This window comes from Euleptes europaea, chromosome 3 (genome assembly GCF_029931775.1).
Source record: "Euleptes europaea isolate rEulEur1 chromosome 3, rEulEur1.hap1, whole genome shotgun sequence".
Taxonomy (NCBI): domain Eukaryota; kingdom Metazoa; phylum Chordata; class Lepidosauria; order Squamata; family Sphaerodactylidae; genus Euleptes; species Euleptes europaea.
In genome coordinates this window covers 46,170,569-46,194,885 of record NC_079314.1, presented here as the reverse complement: position 1 = coordinate 46,194,885, position 24,317 = coordinate 46,170,569, and the positions used below count along the sequence as shown (strand labels likewise).

At 41.3% G+C, this 24,317-nt stretch overlaps 1 protein-coding gene across 1 annotated transcript in view; it reads left to right on the top strand.

Moving 5' to 3' along the window:
• RELN (reelin) overlaps positions 1–24,317 on the top strand; it is a 362,044-nt gene that overhangs the window by 231,665 nt on the left and 106,062 nt on the right. Inside the window, exons 18-22 of the mRNA XM_056847774.1 lie at positions 1,749–1,982; positions 2,683–2,844; positions 9,301–9,537; positions 20,166–20,358; positions 23,190–23,302. Coding sequence (XP_056703752.1) covers positions 1,749–1,982; positions 2,683–2,844; positions 9,301–9,537; positions 20,166–20,358; positions 23,190–23,302 — 939 coding nt within the window. The remainder of the gene's footprint in view (positions 1–1,748; positions 1,983–2,682; positions 2,845–9,300; positions 9,538–20,165; positions 20,359–23,189; positions 23,303–24,317) is intronic.

Below are 24,317 nucleotides of genomic sequence, written 5' to 3'. Positions count from 1 at the left end.
TCCCATCACGGCATCAGCAACACTCCCCCAAATTCTGCCCCCTAATGTTCCCATGGAACACCAATACAGACTGGTAACCCTATTAGACATGGAAGCTGCCCCTAGGCTTTGATTGTGAGCATCTTCTATTCTTCTTTTTTCTATTCTATTATTTCCTCTCCCAAATTGAGGATGGCAAACAGCCATATGTGAAGAAAAAGATACATTCTCCTTTCCTTAGGTGTAGGAAATATTCAGCTGGAGCAGTAGGCAAACTATCAGATGGCTGAAATGCTTCTGAGTGAGACCTTTAAAGCATTTTTGTATCATTTTGGTTGGTGCTAATAAACGATATTACGTGGATTTTGTGTGGGCCAATACAGCTGGTTACAGCTTGTTTCTGTTAGAACCTTGGCTACTTATTCTCTGCGGGCTCATTGACTGGTGCTTCCACCAGGTTTCAGTCCATGTATGAAGGATGGTCTGCAGTAGATTTGTCTGCAACATTTTAGCAGGTTCTTTTCATTGAATATTTGGGGCTTTTCCACCATGCTCTTAAAAATCTTTTTCTCCCCCACGTTTTAATTATTATTTTTTGTTCTGATTTGATTAGTTAAGTCAAAGTACACAAGCTGGATTGTGAATCAAGCTTGGAGTACTTTTCAGTACTACCATATTGTAATAGTGAGGCTTCCTACTGGTACTGATGTTCGATGAAGATCACTTTGGCTTATGCTGGAACCCTCTTACACATGAAAAAGTACTTGATTTAATGCACACATTACACTTTAGATCACAATTGCTAGTTGGAAGTACATTAACTTAAAATAAATGGATCTTTCTTCCAAGTACTAAAAGTTATTAGTGCCCACTTAGAATATTTGAACGGTATGTGCTTTCAAAATATTGTCGAAGGCTTTCACGGTCAGAGTTCATTGGTTCTTGTAGGTTATCCGGGCTGTGTAACCGTGGTCTTGGAATTTTCTTTCCTGACGTTTCGCCAGCAACTGTGGCAGGCATCTTCAGAGTAGTAGCACTGAAGGACAGTGTCTCTCAGTGTCAAGGGTGTAGGAAGAGTAATATATAGTCAGAAAGGGGTTGGGTTTGAGCTGAGTATTGTCCTGCAAAAGTATTGTCCTGTAAGTATCAAGATAATGTGCTAATGAGGGTATGGTATGTTAATAAGGAACCATTGTATCCTGAAGTGATCTGTTAATGTGTGTAATCCAAAGCTAATCTGTATGGCTATTGTTGAATGTTGTCTTTGTCAGTCTGGAGGTTTTTCAGGGCAGGAAGCCAAGCCTTATTCATTCTTAAACTCTCCTCTTTTCTGTTAAAGTTGTGCTGATGTTTATGAATTTCAATGGCTTCTCTGTGCAATCTGACAAAATAGTTGGTAGAATTGTCCAGTCTTTCAGTGTCTTGGAATAAGACCCTGTGTCCTGTTTGTGTCAGTCCATGTTCAGCCACTGCTGATTTCTCAGGTTGGCCAAGTCTACAGTATCTTTCGTGTTCTTTTATCCTTGTTTGTATGCTGCGTTTTGTGGTCCCGATGTAAACTTCTCCACAGCTGCAAAGGTATGTGCTTTATTTGGAAAAATTCTTTGCAGAGATTTAAAGCTAAAGAAAGACGTTAGATAGGCATTTTAAAATTTATATGGAATGATGGTTGGTATGTCTAATGACCTCCAACATGATTCATGGCAGTCTTCCCCAGATCTTTATATTTTGTTTGGCATAAGTTGTTTCTGTGTCTTTTCTTCTTACAGATGTGATCCTGGTTTTTCAGGACCTGCATGTGAAATGGCTTCCCAGGCATTCCCTATGTTTATCTCTGAGAGCTTTGCCAATTCCAGGCTCTCTTCATATCACAATTTTTACTCTATCCGTGGTGCTGAAGTCAGTTTTGGCTGTGGCGTCCTAGCAAGTGGAAAAGCCTTGGTTTTCAACAAAGATGGGAGGCGTCAACTTATTACTTCTTTCCTTGACAGCTCTCAGTCCAGGTAAATAAGAGCGAATGGAAATAGCATATAGGAATTACAACCAGACCCTGAAAATTCTTGTTCCCGAGTAAACCCAGCATACCACATAGAGGTGAATTGCCCCTTTTTGACACAGAAAGTATACATAATATGTACTTTTTGTATAGCAGTGCATTCCTAAGGAAAGAAACACCATTCAAAGCCCATTGACTTTACTAGATTTTGAAGGGTGTAACTCTGTTTAGGATTGCATGGTAAAGTACTTAATTTGGTTATGTGGATAACATTTCCTTTAAAGAAAATCCTCTGCTTTGTCTGTAGTGCTAAGTAGTGAACACATTTTGGGATAAGTATTTTATGCCTGAGTTTGCAAGCATGAGATATTAATATCAAAAAGTGAGTGTTAGAGCCAAGTTCTAATTAATTATTCATGAGGTTGTATTTATTTTGACAGCTTGTGGCAGCTGATTAGATCCATTCAATATCTCCTCCACCCCTCCGGTTCCTAATAAATAATTGAGCACAATAATGATTGGCATTTTAAAACTATATATGCCACGTTGCATTGCTAGACTGAATACACAATTTCATCTCCACAAAGACTTGTAAACATTGTTTACATTAAATTGCCTAGATTTTTAAGATTTAAAAACCCACCAAGTTTAGAAGGAGAGTGCTATATAAATTGTAATATACAATAATGCATACCCTTGTTGTTTAGATTCCTCCAGTTCACTCTGCGTATTGGAAGTAAATCCGTTTTGAGTACCTGTAAAGCACCTGACCAGCCTGGGGAAGGAGTCTTACTGCATTATTCATATGACAATGGGATTACATGGAAACTCCTGGCACATTATTCATATCTCAACTACCATGAACCAAGGTATTTTGATTGTTTTCATGAAAAGTAATGCAGCAGGACTACCCATCATGGATTGTCCACCAACCCCATCCACAATCTGTTGAAGCTGGAGATGTTGTATTTTGGATGATTTAATCTGATTAAGTTTAATTTCAGAGTATTAACTTCTATCAGATTGTAGGTAAAAAATATAGTGATATTTTATTTCTCTGTCAAATTTTGTTCCTTGCTCGTAACCCTATGTTCAGGCATTCCACTCTTTTGAATTTAGAATATCTGAGAACAAGAAATGCACTGAGAGAGGGTTCTCACAGGTTGTCATTGGCCTGTCATTCTCTTTCTCAGTCTAACCTACCTCAGAGTTATTCTGAGGCTAAAAAGGAGGTGAGAATTATACTGTAAACAGATGGGAAGTGCAATCCAAAGGGGGGGAGTAGTTTCGCTGCGACTGGGGACAGTTCAGCCACGGCGCAACCAGGCTACCTCTTGAGCAGTTTGCTAAACCGAGGCACTAGTGCAAGCCCCTGTGCTGCCGAGGCTGTGCTGGTGCCCATGCCTCGCACTGCTGTGCCGCTCCCCGGCACTGGCATTAGTGCCCATTTGGACAGCACAAGTGGCATTTATGCAAGTGCAGGGGTCATGCTGCCTCCAAAGGCCTTTCAGGCCCTGCCTCAGGATTGCACTGTTAGTCCCTGAATGGGAAGAGAAGTGGGATGTAAATACTTAAATAAAGGGCAATTGTACTGTAAAATCATTACACCTAAATCAATAATTTTTCAGGCTATAAGAATCCAGCATAAGGAGCCATGCCCCACTGAGCTTTACATTGCAGTGCATCTTGTACCTGTGACCCATTCCCTTTCTTGAGATATCTGACTGTAATACGTTCTCTAATTAAGAGTGCAAGTCTACACAAAGTTACTAGCCTAGGCCCACTGAAATCAGTGTTGTGACTTATTTTTATGGATTGTTTTAATGTGGATAATTCTTATGTTTTTGTGATTATATTGTATTAATTTTCTTTATGAGCCACCTCAAACAGATCTTTGGAGAGGTGGAATATAATTTTCCCCCTAAAATAAAAAATTACTGTAATATATGTATTTTTATTGGAATTACTTTCTCCTTGAAGAGTAAATCTTAATCCTAGATGTATTGGCCTTGTTGCTGTCTATTGTATGAATTAACTAGATATTATAAAATCAAGACCACTGCTGACATAATAGAACATTTTGGAGCAATTGGTAGGAAACGTGCTCACTGGCTCCGGTAGCTTAGGTATTCTTCTGCACCACTGCATGAATTATAATATCTATGGGCTTCTGCAGAGTTCTGAGCACACCACATGGCTATGTGAATATTTTCCTACCACTGAAAATGTTGACGCACCCAAATTATGTTATAGTAGTCATAGCTGAGGGCACTATGGTGTTATGGTAACACTTAATGAGCACCCCCATTTGTGTGTTAATGAGCACAGCACTTAAGCATTTGTTTAAATTTAAGCAGATTAGTCTAATTGATCTCAATAAACTCTTGTTGGCTGCAATCCAAAGAAGTTGAGTATGCACACGTGGGAGCAGGGAGGGAAATGCATATGCTGTCTGAACTTTCTTTGACATTTTCATAACAACAGTTTCTCTCTACGCCCCAAAAGGCAGATGGGCCTTTAGGAACTGGAGTTGCTGTTGGATAAGACTGAAAGATTGGGCTGTGTGGGAACAGTTCTCCCCTAAATGCCCATGTAGTTTACTTGGGTAATGATCACCAAGATAATTTGTTGAGGCAGGAATAACCTGCCGACCAGCCGACCCATCTGTAATTATTTATCTACGACTGGATCCTTCCCATTGTTTAAAAGTAATCTAAATCTACAGTTAAAGTATACAGATTTGTACTAAATGTTATAACTCTGCCTTTCTGCCACAATCTAACACCTAAAGCAGCTATCAAGATTAAAATATATAACAGCAAATAGGAACTAAAAACACCCCCCCAAGATTTAAAAGAAAAAAGAAAATCAAAATTAAGAGCAATAAAATAGAATGAATTTAACAGCAAGAGAATAACACAGCAAACAATGATGCAATACTATGCAGAATTATTCCAGTCTAAGCTCGTTGAAGTCAATGGACTTAAACCAGAGTAACTTTGTATAGGATTGTAAAACAGCTAACAAGAATCGACTGCATAAATTCATCTAGCATGGAGTTAAAACCCTACCCGACTCCAAAAGCCCTCTGTAGTTTTTACAGCATCCTGGAAGGACAAGGGAACCAAACAAGCTTCCAGGGGAAGGGAGTTTGAAAGCCTGGGTACAATAGCTGATAAGGCCCTGACCCACATAAGGGTTGCCAGCCTCCTGGTGGGCCTGAAAGTGTCCCGGAATTACAACAGAGATCAGTTCTCTTGGAGAAAATGGCTGCTTTGGAGGGCAGACTCTATGACATTATACCATGCCGAGGTCCTTCTCCTCCCCAGGCTCCACCCCCAAAATCTCCGGGAAATTCTTAACGTGGATTTGGCAGCCCTAACCCACATGCTCATCCTGATCTGCATTTGGCATAGTGTCCCCAGTAAAGTAATTTAGATCAGAACTATACTTGACGATATAGCCTTATGGGGGGCTATGACGCACCCCCCTTCCAACCACTTCAATATCCCACTCACTCAGCCCGGCCGTATATGCTGAGGGGAAAAGGCGTTGGCCTGAGTATATTTGTGAGGAGAATTATTTTCTTTCTCCTCTTCCAGTCCCACACCCGCATTTACCTCAGTGAGAAATAGGAGACAAGAGGCTTTTCAACTTAAACAGAGAAAAGAGGGAAGTTTATTTAACAGAACTCACAGAAATAGGTTTTCAAGGAAAAGGCAGAATATGTTGGAGGGAAAACTCAGAGTTAGATTGATACAAGCAAGATTACTTCAGAGAAATAGCTTAGATGTTCCCTTTACTCAAGTTACTTTCAGTTCTCAGTTCTCAAGCTTAGTTCTATCTCTTCAGAACTATTATACAGACGTTCAGTTTCAGCTTTAGTTCTATCCCTTAGAACTACTATTCAGATTCAGCTTTCAAAACTGCCATACAGCTTCAGACTCTCAAAACTCTGTCCCCAGCCTAGCTCTCTCTGATTACCCCAACTTAGTGGCTGTAATTCTCCACACCTTCCTGCCACTGGAATAGTTCTACCTCAGAGACTAATTCCCCTTGTGACTTGAGCATGGGCCCTCTCTAACCCAGTTCTCACTCCTGTCACTCCCACAGGTTGTGTGTGTCAATAGCTTTGGCTTTCACAGAACCCCTCAGGTTCTCAGAGTATAGTCTGGCTTCTTCTTCGCCTTTTCACCCAGCTCTGAATCTAACACAGCCCTCTCTGGCTGGTCTCAAGCTTCCACTACTTTCTCAGCCCTCCTGTCAGGCTGGGTCCCAAACTTCGAATGCTTTCTCTGTCTCTCACAGCTCAGAGTATCAGCTCTCTGGCTCCGCCTACTCTTTGTCTGTCAGCTCTTGCTGCTGGTTAACCCCTTATCCATCACAGGGGCCAAAAATGGCTGCCCCAAACTGGTCCTTCTCCTCAGAACATTTCAATCAGATTTAATTTTGCTGTTGCCCTGGCCTGCCAATTGCAGCTAGTGATGTGGAGAGACCAAAGGGAAATACAGGGAAAAGGACATATATTAGTTTGACAACATTAAAGAGAATGAGCTCAACATAGGCTGCCATTTTCAGTGGCAGCTCTATGGCCACATTGTTAGGTGAGCAGCGCAGACTATTTCAGCTAGTGAAGTGGCACTTGGGATTTATGCTGATGTAAAAAAAATCATATATATATATATATATCCGTCTACCCATAGAAGAATACGTGTGGAATATGTATTTGAGTATTGAAGGAAAAATGAATAAACAGGATATCTTGCTCCTACTCACAGATATTTCATGAAAAATCCACAAACGTTTTTCATTTCCATATAATGTTTTCCTACATCTTGTGATATGTATATGGTTTAAAAGAAACTTTTTAACTCACAAGCAACCCACGGCTTTATAAATCTGTTCTCATAGTCCCTCATTCTTGGAGGAAAATGTGTGCAAATAATCATTTCTTTTTCTGGCCTCTGAACTTCTTTATCCTAAATCAAACCATTGGTCCCTCTAGTCCAGCTCTTGAAGGCCTCAGACCAATATTTTTTGCAGACCTGCTCCCCACATTCCTTTTAGCGCAGCGGTGATGGGCTTGACGTGGGACCTTACACATGTTTATTTATTTATTTACTCCATTTGTACCCTGCCTTTCTCACCAGCAGGGACCCAGAGACTTACATCACACCCAGCAAGCTTCCATGGTAGAGTGGGGCTTCAAAGCTGGGACTCCCAGATCCTAGACTGAAACTCTGACCACTACACCACACTGACTGTGTTACATTCAGTAAACCTTATGAGAGAGCCAGTAGTGGTTAAGAGCAGCAGACTCTAATCTGGATAACCAGATTTGGTTCCCCACTCCTCCACATGAAGCGTGCTGGGTGACCTTGGGCTAGTCACAGCTCTCTCAGAACTCTCTCAGCCCCACCCACCTCACAAGGCATCTGTTGTGGGGAGGGAGAGGGAAGGCAATTGTAAGTTGTTTTGAGACTCCTTAAAGGTAGAGAAAAGCAGCATATAAAAACCAACTCTTCTTCTTCTGATCCTTATGACTGGCCCGGTGAGGCAGGTTAGTGGTATTAACCCCATACTGTTGCTAGTAAGGCCATGAGAAGAACAGTTGCTTGAATAGAGAATTAATTCCTTGCCAAGAAGAACGTTTGAACTTGAGATTTGATCATTTCACATTCTTAAAGATGTAAAACATTCCACTGCCTCCAAGTCATTGCTGAAGTCATCAATATCTGGATGTAGTTTGGTATAGACACTTGCTTAAAAAGTAATTTTTCTGTCTTGTTAAAGACCTGTGTCTTAAATGGAATTATATTTCATGGTACAACTTAAATTGGAAAATATTAGAAGCCAGATGGTTCCCGATACTTTCCTATGAACCACCCTCTTTGGGATGAATAGCTGTTGTTTTAATCCTTTCAGTCCCAGTTGTTCCGTTGCCCCATTTGACTTCTTAATCAGTTAGCACATTCTTTCTTCAAAAATAAATATGACATCACAGGAAGCTTTATGTATGCATTCAAAGCTTCACGAAGGCAGCTGAGTTAGCACTTTTTAATGTGCGGCTTTCTGCCGTGAGAGAAGATGCAAAGGATTTTTGTACTTGCAGGAGAAATCAAAGAGCAACAGGACCCTGGATAATCATGAAACCCAAATAAAGGGAGAAGCAAAGCACACACGATGTTAAATGTATGAATTGATTTTTCCAGTCCCCTGGCATGCCAGTGTATTTACAGACTTTTTGGAAGAAAAAAGAAACATACACGCAGGTTTAATAAGAATATCCTGAAAACACCTTTGCGAACATTTAATTGTACATTGATGGAGACAAATGCTATTTATGCAGCCCTGCCTCTCATCTCACCTTGTTTGTTGCATGTGGGCATCTGGTGTGATTGATTTATGGAGCGTTCACAAAGATGTCATTGCCATGGCAATTAATGTATGCTCCCTGTGGCTGTGTACTATTATTGCTCCTGGAAATTCGATATTATTCTTAATTTTCTTCACAGTTTGTCAAGTAGAGGTTTTTTGTTGCCACAGCTGGCAGGAGAAATCAAGTGGCCTTGAAGACAGCGGTAGGCTCATGGGACAGACATGGTGTGAAAGAAATGCACAGGCGATCCAGACCTATGTGTAATCTTTTTGCCAACCAGGTGATTTAAGTGACCTGAGGAAATTTAGGCAGTTGGCATAAAATATATGCACAATTGTACTGTAAACATCACATTCCCCTGCAAATTGTGGTAATCTGTCTGTCTGAACCTGCTCATCTGACTAAAATGATTTAGTGATCTCCCCATACCTTTGGAATATGTCTCAGCGAACCTTATCTTTTTCATGATCTTCTTAAACTATTCACAGTGGGTAGCCGTGTTACTCTGTTTGCAGTAGTCTTGCCCTTTTTGACTTCTTAAACTATGTTCCTTTTAAATTTATCTAACCTTAAAACTGTACACTTTTCAATAGTTTTTGGATTATTTTTTATCAAAAAGTACCACTTGTTTTGATGGCCTTGTATAATGCTGACTGCCACAATAGCAACTATAAATTTGATTGCTTAGTTCGGGGAGAAAAAATTGAGTCAGAGGCTTCACAGACCTATATAAGCATAGGAAGCTGCTTTGTCCCAAGTCAGCCTATATTTAGGGTCTGAGGACATGTTTGAAGGAGAAACAGAGGATGGGGTTGAGCTGGGATTTGAAGGATGAAAGAAAGAAAGTCATAAAGGATGGCAAGAGAAAATGGGTGGAATCATTTCAGAAAATTTCCCTACCATGGAGTTTCAATACGTTCATTGTGTGTGTGTGTGTTTTTTAAAGAATAATTTCAGTGGAATTACCTGAAGACTCGAGACAATTTGGCATTCAGTTCCGATGGTGGCAACCGTATCATTCTTCTCAAGGCGAGGATGTGTGGGCCATCGATGAAATCATCATGACCTCAGTGCTTTTCAACAGTATTAGCCTAGACTTCACCAACCTGGTGGAGGTCACTCAGTCGCTTGGATTCTACTTGGGGAATGTTCAGCCGTACTGTGACCATGACTGGACGCTTTGGTAAGTAATCCATTTTTGTCTGGTACTGCATATAAAAATCTGCAGAGTAAAATATTTTTTTTTGTTTCAATCCTATGCATGTGTACTTAGGAATGAGCTCCAATGAATGCATCAGAATTTATGATTGAGTCAAAGTGCTTTTGGAAGGGCAACAAATCTTTTATGTGAGGGTCACTGTGGAGTGATTGCATATCTTTGTATCCTAATGAATGCTGGAAAGAGCTAATTGATTTCCACAGATGACTCTCTTCCGAGTTCCCCCCAGGCATATGACAGGAACAACAATGTGTTAGTTGACCTGTACCTAATGAGGGGTAAATTTTACATCACTGTGCAATGTGATTCAAGTCTGATGATGAGTCTGTGCTCTCACAGTTCCCTTGCCTGCAACACATTGAAAGTTTATTCTGAACTGATCACAGATGTGAATTAAAGAACAATTAGGTGCTCTGATTTCCATCAGTTGCAATAATTAATTAATGCTAATTAAAGCAATGAGACGGGGATGTAACATGAGTAGAAGACATGTTAAAATGCTATTAATAAAGGATTGTCTGTGTTTCTCTACTTAGTTTCTTGTTTTTAGCAGGACCTAAGTGGGAACAATTCACACACACACAAAAAAAAATACAGTCCAGCCATATCTAAGCACTTCTCAGACTTCTGGATATAATTAGTTAAATAACTCTCTCCCTTTAAATCAATGGGGGGGGGGGTTTGGTGCATAATTTTGGCCAGCCCTGATCAAGATAGCCCAGGATAGCCTAAACTTGTCAGAGCTCAGAAGCGAAGTTGGATCAGCTCTGGTTAGTACTTGGATGGGAGACCACTATGCAGAGGAAGGCAATGGCAAACCATCTCTGCTCATCTCTTGCCTTGAAAACCCCTTGAGGTGTTTCTATAATCCAGTTGCAACTTAGTAATAGTAGCAGTAGTAGTAGTAAAAGTAGTAGTAGTATGAGGGACAGAGATCCTGTTGGATAATGGATTATCTGGTGTGGGGGACAGTGATTTATTCAGAGGGCAAGAACTGTGAGGTTATAAAATAGCATTTGAATGGATTTTCCCATTATTTAGTTTACTTACTAATTCTGTATGTATACTTTTGCCTGACAAATTATAAACAAGACCAGGCTGTATGAAATTCAGTTTGGCCATCTGTTCTTTTGCTCTGTAACCTAGATATTTAAATGCATCAAAACAATGTCATGTAAAAATAATGAAACATGAATGGAGTTGACTAGATTATATTGAGCTATGTTTCAATTGCCTGTGAAGGTTTTATTTCATAACGTGTTTGCATTTTAATATTGTATTAGCATTGTGTTTCTCTACTACTATTACTATTTCATTAGGAATGGCGTGAGGAAAAGTTAGTGTTTGTTAATACTGTGCATCTCATCAAATAATGTTGAAAAGTGTCTGATTCAAACATTAAAGCTTCAAGAGTGACGAAAAGACTGTAATTTCTATGCTTTCATTAATCTTCAGGTGCTGGTTCATTCATATCTGGTCAAGATTTTATCCTACTGTGGATTGAGTAGGTGTAGATTAATTTGTTCTGAGAAACAGTAATGGTAGTTGTTATTGGCAAGGAGTAAGCAATGGTATAGTACTCCCATAGGCACCAAGAGCCAGCACTCTAGGACTTTTGTTAACAAGTACATTTTGAAGAGTCTGACTTGACTTTCTGATCATCCCTCTTATTAAAAGGAGTTGACTTGGCTGTGAGAACAGCACAGAATGTGCTCCAGCAGTGATAATGAGGCTGTAGAAACTGCATTAACCACTTTAATAAGGACAATGGAAGTACTCACAGCTTGTTAAAATGAAACAACATGGCTGGGCTCAAACTGTTTGCATCATTTTAATCAAAGAGTTGGAATGAAAAGCCTTGAATGCCATTGTTTTCCCTCCGGTCTCATTAGATTGGCATAGCATATGGGAAGTGTGGTTTTGTTTTTTGTTGGGATTTTTTTTGTGAGATTTTTTAGCTTGGATGGCAAGGTAAAAGCTCTGTTCTCTTCTCTTTGTGTTTTGTTTTTCTGTGCCAATTTTTGGATTCCCCCCCCCCCACAAATCTAAACCAGAAGTCACAGTGCTGATTAGTCTGCAGCCCATTCTTCAAGTTGATTTCTTTCCTATCTTGAATCGGAAAAAAAGGGATTTTGGACACTTAAAATGGGCTGTATAAGCATTCTTTGGGCACTTCATAATATGTGAACCCTTCCCTTCACTGACCTTGTGCCTCTCAAGGGAAATTTTTTAACTTATATCAGTTCTGTGCAAATGGCTGGTAGTTAAATTAATTATTGTTGGCTTCTCCCAGCTGTGAGTCCATTTGCTTCTCATTTTCTAACTCATGACTTTCCATGAGCGTGGCTTGCGACGGCAAAGGGAGGGTTATCTAGGGAATGTGCTGACAATTGCTTTTTCATTAGAAGCACTGTAGTCAATATGCTATAAATCATTTTACACCATGTCATCGTAATGCACAATTTCAGGAGAGTACAAAAAAAAGCCTCTAATTATGTGGTGGATCTCCCTTTGCCATGTAAATTTGTAAACTGAAATCTCTTTCTGCTTCAAGATTAGTATTTAAACCAAAGCATTTATAAAAGATTTTATGGTAGAAATGATAGATTTTCCTACTAACATATTCCTCTTCTTTTCCTCTGTTTGATATTAGTAAATTAGCTTAAACAATAATGCAACTTACTGCATTAATGTGATACCTAAGGCTAATGTTTAGCAATATACTTAAATTCGGATCACCATGTGATTCTAGAGAGGTTAAGATTATAGTAAGAAAGTAAAATTTATGGTTCTTCATTTTATGAAAGGGTTGTAACAGTGAAATCCTGAGAAGGGGTACACCCCTTCTAAGTCTATTGAAGTCAGTGAGTTTAGAAGGGAGTGATTCTGCTTAGGATTGCATGGTAAAAAATTTATTTATGTATTTAGTAGTTGTATTTTTACATAAGCTTTCAACCAGAATTTGGCTCCCAAAGTGGCTTATATTAATTCAAATATGGTGTATTGGTTAGAGAGTTGGGTTAGGATCTGGGAGACTTGGGTTTGAATGCTTACTCTGCCATGGAAGGTCACTGAGTAACCTTTGGCCAGTCACTCTGTCTCTCAGCCTAACCTCATAGGGTTGTTGTAAGCATAGAATGGAGGAGGGGAATATGATGTTTTAAGCTGCTTTAGGCCCCATTGGAGATAAAAGTGAGGTATAAATAAATACACATATCAACTATTTGTTTGTTTGTTTAAAATATTGGTGGCAACTTAGCAAGATCTCTGGATGACCTCTCCAGTGGCTTTATATAGATGCTGAAAAACATGGGGTACAAGATGGAACCTTGGGGAATCCCATAGGCTGGAGGCCAAGGGTCAGAGCAGCAGTCCCCCAACACCACTCTCTGAAACCTACCCTAGAGGGTTGACCAGAACCACCTCACAATAGTCCCAGTCGCAAAAGGTGATCCAGAAATACCATGATCAATGGTATCAAATGCTGGCAAGAGGTCCAGGAGAATTAACAGGGTTGCTATCCCCCATCCATCTCCCAGAGCATATCATCTACCAGAATGACCAAGGCCATTTCAGTTTCATAACCAGACCTGAAACCAGATTGGAATGGATCCAAACAATCCACTTCATTCAGGAATCCCTGAAGTAGGCTAGCAACCACTCATTCAGTCACTTTGATCAAGACTGGTACATTCGAGACTGAATGGTAGTTATTCAATTCTCCTGGGTTCAGAGTAGGGGTGTTTTTTAGGAGTGGATGCACCACTGCCCGCTTCAAAGCAGAAGCGACCACCCCCTTTCTCAGGGAAGCATTTACTGTCTCCTGGACCCAGTCCACCTGCAGATTTAAATAACCAGGAGGGGCAGGTGGAAGCTCTCAAACTTCCAAAAATCTTGTCCACATTCTCAGACTGCACAAGCTGAAAGGTATCCCACACAACTGGACAAATCGGCACCATGAGACCATCAAATCCTGTTGCTGCTAATGTACAGTCCAACTTCGAATGGATGCAAGACATTTTATCCACATAGTGCTTAGCAATAGCAAAATGATTGTGGCAGGCTGCAGAGCAGTTCACTTCCTCTTGTTGGCCAGATTCCAATAGGCCCTTGACTACCTGGAAAAGTTCTGCAGGTCTACACTGTGCAGATGCAATGGTGGTGGGAAAATATTGTTTCTTTGCTGCCATCACCACCATGGAGTAGACTGTACCACCATGGAGTAGACTCTAGCCCATGACTTGTTGGATTCATCCCAAGTCTTTCTCCACTGTTGCTCTAACCATCTCCTCTGTTTTTCCATTGTCTCCAGTCCCTCCGTAAACCAAAGGGCTGCCTGCGCTCTTAGACTTGAGGAGGGCACTGAGGTCCAATCTTGTCAATTGCCTGGGTCATTTCCCCATTTCAGAGGTCAACCAGGGCATTGATAGGAGTGCGGACCATGGTGGTGGAAAGTGCCGTCAAGTCACAGCTGACTTATAGCGACCCTGTAAGGTTTGCAAGGCAAGAGACATTCAGATGTGGTTTGCCATTGCCTGCCTGCATTGTGATCCTGGAGTGTGTGGGGGTGCAAGTGGTGTGTTAACTTTGTGGTGAAGACCGTCCTTCATCTGCCCACATGGAACACTGCCTCGGTACCCTCCAGCTCCAATGAGGAGGGAAGATAAAGGACTGCACTTTACACACACATTTAATTTGGAATGATTTCAGATTCTATACACAAATGCCACAAGATGCCTGCATAATTTCTTCCACAGTTGGCTGTCAGTGTTTGTGACTATATCCAATGAGCCTACAACTTTCTTCCTCAACTTTACTCTGCATCCTTCAGAGGCCATCTGTAAGCAGCTACTAGTGTTTAGTAAAATCTGCCATCTGTAAGCAGCTACTAGTGCCCTGACCTGGATGGCCGAGGCTAGCCTGATCTCGTCAGATCTCAGAAGCTAAGCAGGGTCAGCCCTGGTTAGTATTTGGATGGGAGACCATCAAGGAAGTCCAGGGTTTCTATAGAAGAAGGAACTGCAAAACCACCTCTGTTAATATCTTGCCTTGAAAACCCCATAAGGGGTCGCCATAAGTCGGCTGCGACTTGACGGCACTTTACACACACACACACTAGTGTTTATGGGTAATACCAAAATCACCATGTAGATCTATGGCCACTGCTAAGGGTTCCCTTATGGAAGGGAAAATCACCTTTCCCTCTCACACAGTGATTCTGATTCACTCATGAAGCTCTGTGAAGTTCTTGCTTTAGTGATGCCCTGTATGTTCATAGAGTCTGTGGAGATTTAGCTGGGTTTATCAGATATGTCACAAAGACAATAAGAAAGCATTTTCTGTCAAGAAGCATCATCAGACCAACTATGAGAATCTAGGTTCTGTCTATCCCATTAGCTTGCTCAGTTTCTCTAATACAATTCATCTGTGTCCACATAGCTTTCCGTTATTACTGAAAGAGAAGGATCTGAAAGTGCAGCAATTGTGACAATCCCACTACACCCTTACCAATAACAATGACTGGCTGGCATTCACTATGGTGTCATTCCCATGTGTACCAATTAGTCTACGTGCTTGCAGGTAGACTGATTGTTTTGGGAATATCCGTGGAAGTTGACTATTTCTGTGCCCATGCAGTTTTTAATTAAACATACAAGTTGAAATCATTTCCCAGAAGAGTATCTATAACAAACTTCTTTGATTCATTGTTTCTGGGGAAGATTTCATTGCTCTTCCTTGATGATACAGGCAATATATTAGACTGCCTCCTGACAGTGTTCAAATTGATTCAGAGCATATGTTTCTTCACACACAAAAAGAGAGAGTGGGGACTCCAGCAGTAAAAATCAGCAGTAAGTAGGTACACTGGAGAATTTCTAGAGGAAGAAGTGGTGAAGGAAGTAGAGTTGATGCCTTTAATACTATTGATATATGGCTACAGGCAATCTGGGAGCATAAGAAGAACCCAACAAGAAATACTAGTAAGAGAAAATCACATCTCAGCATATCAAAGATATGATGATAATGCATGTTCTTTGAAGTTTACAAAAATGGCCTGTGAGTAGGGTTGTTGGAAAAAAATTCGGTATAGTTCGGATTCGGCCGAATTCGGCCTGTCTGGATTCGAGATATGCCGAAGTCTGAACTCCCCTGCTTCGGGTCCGTGCAATTCAGCGCGAATTCAAAGTTCGGGGAAAAAATTCGGCCGAATAAAGCCATTAAAAACACAACCGCGCCTTTCCGTGGCTCCGGGGGGGCATTTTTGGGGGTAGAGGTCCCAAACTTTCAGCGGAGCTTCAAAGGACCCTTCTTGCAAGACCCCCCAAGTTTTGTAAAGATTGGGTCGGGGGGGCTGAGATATGGGCCCCGAAAGGGGTCCCCCCACCCTTAATGTGCATCTCTGAGCAGAGCTTCCCGCCCACGCACAAAGCTCCCAGCCCCGACAAACAGCTGAACTGCGGGGAGCAAGGGCGGGGCAGGTGCGAAGAAGTTTGCAAAGCAACACAACTGCAAAGCAACACAACTGCAAAGCAACACAACCATGCAAAGCAACACGTTTGCAACCATGCAAAGCAACACCTGACATCTGGGAGTTTGCAAACCATGGAAAGGGACAGAGGCAGCTAGCTATGCATAATGAGCAGGAGGGGGTGGAATTTCCCCTTTTGCATCGGACTCGAGTCGGGACCAGGCAAATGCATTCTTTAAGTCACCATTTGAAAACCAGTTTTGAGCAAGCATCAAAATAGACCTAACCGATCTTATGAATGAGGAAAAACCTGAGGACACACAACTGAAGCCCCCCCTTCAAACCAGGGAGAGAGAAACTCGAGGGGGCACACACACCCCAGGCAGAACTGGCGAAAGCCTCCTTTGGCTTCCCCCCCCACAGAAACTGCTCCCTCCCCACACACACACAGACTCTGCTTCCCCCCCACACACACACACGAGAAAAATTATTGATTAAAGACCCCAAAGGGGTCTTACTGTGGCTGTCTTCTGTTCCATCAGGAGGGGCTGGGAGGACTGGGTAATCCAATACGATTCTATTTAAGCACGGGAGGTTTTGCCGCTCTGGAGATGCATACAGGATCAAGTGATCCATTCATCCCAATAGGGAAAAGGGGAAAGCCCATATCTCGGGACCCCCTGACCCAATGTTTACAAAACTTGGGGGGTCTCTTAAGAAGGCTCGTCTGAAGCTATGCTGAATGTTTGGGGGCTGCACCCCCCAAAATGCACCCCTTGCAGCCACGGAAAGAGAAAAGGGGGGAGCCCATATTTCTGCCCCCACTGAACCCATCTTTACAAAACTTGGGGGGACTCTTAAGAAGGCTTGTCTGAAGCTATGCTGAAAGTTTGGGGGCTGCACCCCAAAAAAGCGCCCCCTGCAGCCACGGAAATAGAAAAGGGGGGAGGGAAAAGGGGTGGAGCCCATATCTCGGGACCCCCTGACCCAATGTTTACAAAACTTGGGGGGTCTCTTAAGAAGGCTCGTCTGAAGCTCCGCTGAAAGTTTGGGGTCTCTACCCCCAAAAATGTGCCCCCTGCAGCCACGGAAAGGAGCGAATGTGCACACGCACACACCCCACGAGGATTTCTCTCTCTTTCTCTCCCTGCCCGGGCCGCACAGGAGCTGATTCCTCCAGTACTCAATCCTGACTGATTGACCAGAAGAAGACCCAGCTTGGCCACCGATTGGCCGGGGGAGAATGCTGCTTACTGACGGTTATGCTGCTGCACCCTGAATTTGCCGAATTTATTCATGAACTCCCGAACTCGCTGAATTCGGCTCCCCCGTTTTCCCGCCATTTTTGAGTTCGGTTCGTCCCGAACTAAAAACCGCCGAATCAAGGGAAATTCGGCTGTTTTTCAGTTCGGGCCGAACCGAATCGACAGCCCTACCTATGAGACAAAAACAATGGCCTCTTCAGAGTCTCTCCCCCCCCCCTGAAATTCCAAAAGTTAGGAAGTTGGCAAAGTGTTGTTTCTTCTTCTGCATCTGTTGTAAAGGCAGTGAATATAACAGAATGTAGTTTCATACTGAGATTAAAGGAGAGATGCACATTTTCAAAGAATGTGTAGGCATCAGCCTTAGAAAAACAATTTGGCTAGTATACATTGGAGCTATCCAGATTATTAAAACAGCCAGATATTTTCACTCATTTGGATACCCCCACCAAATTTGGCTTCCTATTCTTCTTTTATTTCTTGTGTGGAATATATATGTGTGTGTTTTAATGTTATTTTAATGTTTTGTATGGTGGATTGTGATGGCCTTCGGCCACAGGCAATAAACTATCAATCAATCAATATATGTGTTTGTGTAAGTGTATCTAAACTCAAAACAAGACCATTTAATTTTATGGAAGAATCTTGTTTGTTGTAATGAGAACTGTGTATAATAATGAATGGTGCATTTGTTATATTTGCTTGAGGTATAGCAATATGATTTTGTCTGGATCAAGGCTCCCCATCCTTACTGAACCTGTGCACACTTTTAGAATTTTAAGAGCAGGTAAGGTGCACAACAACAAAATGGCGCCACAGGGAGGGTGGAACCAATCACAAAATGGCTGCCAAGGGGACTGTGTCCAATTTCAAAATATTGTGAGATGCCACAAAACATTAGGAGATTCTGACCCAAGCATCTTCCTATCAGGGAGGCAGCTGTTATTGAATGAGGGTTCTCTGCAGACACGAAGGTGGTGACATCAGGGCTCTTCTGAAGCACCTCTTGCTCCAGCAAGGTGGAGAAAAGAAAGTATTGGCTCTTTGGTTGGATGAGGAGATTCTTTGAGTAAAGAGCCAGTGGACACTAAGAATCATATCAGCGAGTGCCCCCTCAGGCACCATGTTGGGGATCACTGATCTAGATAGATATTGTCTATATGTACAAATGACAGGTCACAGTAGTCAGGTGGAATATACTTTTTGCTTTTTTTCCCACTTGGTCGTTACTTGGTTGTTTTGATCATATTCTATCTGGCAAGAGAAACAGTGGCAAGGAGAGGAGGGACATTGTTCATTATTTCCAGAATAATCCTCACAGGCCTGTCCTTCTATGCATTTCTGGATCTCCATGTGGTGCAAAGAAGCAGAGAGTGAAGCTATCGTCCCTCTTTCTGCCATCCATTCTCCGGTTAAAAGCTATTAAGGGAAATATAAGACATTGAACATTCAGTTGAATATGGATAGTCAGTTCCATGGCAGCTCATGGATGCTGATCCATAAAGACGGAAATATTTTATATGGGAAGGCATAAAGAATATTCCTCTAGGACATGGAACTGTATTACAGTAAAGAACTGTATTACAGTAAGGAAAGGTCAAAGACTAAACAGGATACATTCTTAAACTTCTGATGGATGACAACCCTCCAGCCAATGATACTTAAAAAAATTAATGTCAGTTTTCAGTGTCATTGTCTACAACTCTAAGGCACATGATGACATTTATGGCACAAAGCTGTCCAGCAAAAGATGGTCCAGCAGAGTGATCTGAACTAAATTCTAGGAAGAGGCGCAAAAAGAACCCTTCAGTGCTAAACCCAACCTTGTTACTGATATTCCCTGTAGCCTTGCCCTTTATATGAAAGAGTATTAATGTGCTACTTGAAGAACAGAATATGTACCCTGGCTACAAAAGCCAAGGTGAACTTGAATGTACAAATACCAGGTGTCCTGCAGCTCAGACCCTGGAATTCAGGGGGCAAAGCCTGGAAGCTCAGGAGCAGTACCTCATGAGCAGGGGGTGGAGCTCGACGATTACTTTTAAAAGAGGTCTTAATTCTGTTACGTCTACAGTAAAACACTATTCCTCTTACTGTGTGTTTTCAAAACGTATTTATTGAGCCTACCTACAATGTCATCCTCCCAGGCACTCTATTCTGTATGGGCTGGAAGAACACAATTATTTAAACTTTAGAATGGAAGAGAAGGCTAGGGACGGGCTCTGTAGAAAGAGAAGGCTAGGGACGGGCTCTGTAGTACCTCTGAGTAGGTACTAAAATCTTGAAACTTAGGGGGAACCCTGAGAGCAGGCAAGGCTAGCTGTGCTCAACTGTGCTGTGGCAATAAAAGGTTTTTGGTTTTGAGTTCTCAGAAGAAACACAAGGGTCTGCCAATTCTCTTCATACAGCACTTGGAACATGTGCCTCATTCTGTGATTATTTCTGCTGCATTCTGGCACCAGGAAAGACAAATGGGAAGTTTTCATTCAGGATGTGGAGAAGAAAGGAAAGGAACAGGAAAGGAAGACAGTCCATCCACACTTTGCAGTATGACTGCTCAAGGCTTTGGGGATGGTCTCACCCGACATTCCAAATGCACCATTAAGATTTAGCAACAAGAATTTGCAGGTTCATGAAAAACAGAAGGTTGCATCCTGTGCATTCGCTTGCAGAGGCTCTTTCTTACAATGGAAGGAGCTCTCCCTAGGTACAAGAGACTTGGTAGATGAGGCCATACCCACAGCTTAAAGATACCATGCTACAAGCAATGGGTAGAACTATCCTTCTTTGGTTCTGTATCTGCCTTGCTTCTCAGATTCTGTTACAGGCAGAAATCATTATTTCCCTCCTCTTTCTTTCAGTTTTACAGGAGATTCCAAAGTTGCTTCTAGCATGCGCTATGTGGAAACACAATCTATGCAAATTGGAGCGTCGTATATGATACAGTTCAACTTGGTGATGGGCTGTGGGCAGCAGTACACCGCTCACATGGACAACCAGGTGAAACTGGAATACTCTACTAACCATGGGCTTACTTGGCATCTGGTTCAAGAGGTAAGTTTGCCAAAGAAGGTATTTGTTCACTCAGTGCAGATATGAAATAAAGCTATAACTATTCAAACACATGAATATGTTTTAAAACAAAACAGTGGTGCAGCTAAACACAGGGCTCCATGAAATAGTAGAAAGAACTCTAATATACTCTTGCAAGAAATGCTCTGAAATCAGAACTACAGACGTGTGAAGGAACACATCCTTGACTGAGTTCAAAACTAGGTTGTAGAGATTGCAGTTCTAGACCATCATCGATTATCCTAGACCTAAACTAGGCATCTCAAAGACTACCTCCTCCAACATAAACCTGTCTGCATGCTCAGGTGAGCTGGAGAATCCTCACTTTGTGTTCTGCTCTCTTCAGAGGTTGTGGGAGGGCACATGTGGCAAGGCCTTATTGGTAAGAGACTGAAACTCCCTCCTCTGAGATGTATATCTGGCCTCATCTCTTTTGACTTTTGGAAGACCATCCTCATACAGCAGGTGTTTCGGTGGACTGAAGTTGATGTGGGTAGCTGTTTGTCTGCCGTTTTCAGTTTTTATCTTGGTTTTATTTATTGATTCATTTATTTATTCAGGAGGTTTTTATGCCATCTTCAGAGTCCTGCTCTAAGCCATTTACAATTAAAATAATAAATTATCAATATAAAAACGAACATGTGCAGAGACTAAAAGAACCAGTATAAAGAACCAGTATAAAATTATCCATAAAACAGGCTGCAGACCAGAAAGGCCATAGCTGGAAAGATAAAACCTCTAATTTAAAGCCTGAGTAAAAAGAAATGTTTTGGCCTGGCACTTAAAAACAGTAAAATAACGCTTGGTGAGCTTCAAAGGGAAGGGAATTCCAAAGGCAAAGGGGACAACACAGAAAATGCACTGTCTCCACTTACCACTTGCCTGACCTATAAAAGTGGGGGCACAGAGAGCAAGGTTTGGGAGGAAGATCTTAATTTACTGACTGAACTGCACACGAAGAGATGGTCCTTTAAGTACCTGGCCCCAAGCTGTTTGAGTCCTTAAAAGTAAGAACCAGCAGTGTGAATTGTGCCCAGAAACAGATGGGTAGCTAGTGCAGATCTTTCAGCGCAGAGCTACCAGACTATAGTTGTCATATGCGTGCTGGGGGTAGGAGATCTCAAACAGCCAAAAGGAAAATTAAAAACAAAACCTGTCAGTAATGGTGAGACATCGCTTCCACCTAGAAGTGAACTCACACCTCTCCAGGAATCTCCAGAAACTGGTAAAATCACAAAGTTTTCAGCTATTCCTGGAGAAGATTGATGTCACTGCTGGGGCAAACCTGTGCCAGATTTGATAGCTTTGTTGGATGGTTCAATCTGCAGCTATGTTTTCATCTACTGATGTTGTGTTTGCTTGCTGACTTTTTTTGCTATAAATTGTTTTTAAAATGTTCTTGTAAGCCATTTTGGAAGCATCTCCAAAAGTCAAGATGTTCTTGTAAAAGATAAATCAGTAGTTGAGTGAATAATTGTGTGAACAGAGTAACAGTGCATCTACAGCTGGAAGTGTTTGAGAAGTCTTCTGCAGTCAGTCATCTGGCTGGACTCAAAACTGTTTTTGTTTTATTATTTTATTTTTATCAAAGAATTTATATAACAGAAGCTTTTCTCAGGCTCCAGCCAATACAAGTAAAACCTAAAACATGGAACATAATATTGACACTGTCTACTTTGAGAAAGGAGTGGGAAAATACAAAGAATAACTAATGCTTTGTACTTAAATACATGATTTTACCAGTTACCACTCATTTGTTTACTTTCTCTATTTCTGACTTTATCAAAAGATTGAAAATAAAAGTGATATATCATAGCAGTATTGTGATCCATGTGTTACCATGGCAAACAAGTTTTAAATGGGAAAATGTTTTGGCTGTTCAGGCAATTGACTGGTTGTGGTAAAAGTTTCAAACACCCCAGCTGCCTTTTGTATTAAGTGATTAAGGCTTATTAATGATGCTTTCCTACAGGAAACAACTTGGCAAAGTTCCACTTGAAGGATGCTAAAAATGGGGTGTTATTTATTTATTTAAAAATATTTACATCCTGCTTAACTGTGAAGATCAGACTTGAAGCATCTTGCATATAAAAACTTACAAATTAAAAGTGGAGGAACAGGGAACCAGCCCCTGAGACCCCGACAGAATATCCAACAAACCACTAGATCACTTAGGAGGCAACAATTAAACACTTCCAAAGGCATTTGATTGTTTGTTTCATTATGGCATTTGTTTTCCTGCTTTTCTGCCCATAGGGGATTGGTTGTGGCTGACTAAAATATTTTTTTAACAATTTAAATAAAGAAATAAAATGTTAATTAACAAAAAGAAAAGGACACAAGGTACACTGAGCATCCTGGACTGAACTAAAATAAGGGTTGCCAACCTCTTGGTGGAGCTGAAGTTGTCCCTGATTTACAACTGATGCTCAGACTACAGAGATTAGTTCCCCTGGAGAAAATGGCAGCTTTGGAGGGCAGACTGTGTGGCATCACATCCCTGCTGAGCTCCCTTCCTCTCCCCAAACTCTGCCCACCCCAGGCTTCACCCCAGATCTCCAGGAATTTACCAGCCAGGAGTTGGCAACCTAGGCTGAAATCCATTGGAGCAATCTATCAAGGCAACAGGCTGCAAACCATGAGCTAAGATCCCTTTAGCTCATACATCAAAAACCTCATGCTGCTGGCCATGCCCATACTTTAAGTGTCTGTTAAAACCTATTTATCAGTTGGAGAATCATTATGTTAAATAGTAACGTGGAAGTTTATTTTTATGTCTTCACATTAGTCCTAATAGATTTGTTTTATTTTAGGAATGCCTTCCCAGTATGCCTAGCTGCCAGGAGTTTACATCAGCAAGCATCTACCATTCCAGTGAATATACACAGTGGCGGAGAGTCACAGTCCTTTTACCTCAGAAAACATGGTAAGGCTACAAAACCTTTGTAATAACAGTTAACCCTTGAGGATGGAGTGGGGGGGCTCAACAGATTCATCCATCCTTTGAAACCGTGCTCGGATTATCTTTGACGATGTAGCTACATTTAATAGTCTTATCTGTCTGTTTTTAGCTTTGATGTCAATTAATGGTGAATGCCCAGTATTCATTCCAAGTGGTTCTGAAATTGGTTTGACCAACTTAATTGCAGGCTGTGTATGTGTGTGTTAAGTGCCGTCAAGTTGCTTCTGACTCTAGAGACCTATAAAGTTGGATGTGTGGACAAGGAAACCGAAAGCTGCTCTAGTTGTTGCAGCTTATGGCTCCAAAGATGTTAATACTGATTTGTAACAAGGACTGCGCAACAAGTACCGGCTTGTTTTGGTCCCTGCTTAATATATATAATATGTAATAACTCGATTAACACTTTATTACAAAAGACACCATACGTCTACATTCACACTCTTCCCAGGCAAACAAAGTTTATACAGTGAACGTGTTATGGCAGGAAGGGCATAGGATAGTAGGTCCAACCTATGTGTATTCATCAGCTTGAATAATCCCTACATATGTGTAAACTGTACGGGAGTGGGCAATGTACATAAAATTGTTCAGACAAACCTACATGGATATGGTTTGTATATGTATATTGTCTTTACTGAACAAATACAGGGGTGGGCCTTCTGCTGTGATTCTGCCTCCCCAATATGCTTTCACTGTACGCCTTCTGATTGCTGCTCTTTGATCCAAATGAAAACTGACTGTGTATAGCTGCCTTACAAATTCCTATTGCTAAAGGAAATGAGAACTTTGGGTGGATCGTGTTCCAAATTAGTAACAATTATAATACCCTTTAGCATTTTGAATGACCAAAATAGGTGAGTAGATTTACTAATAATAAGTTTCCATAAATGTATATCTAGATCATTTTAATCTATAGAAGTTTTCACAAGTTGTCCATGTTTACAAAATGAAAAAGAACATAACGATCTGAAGGTCCTCC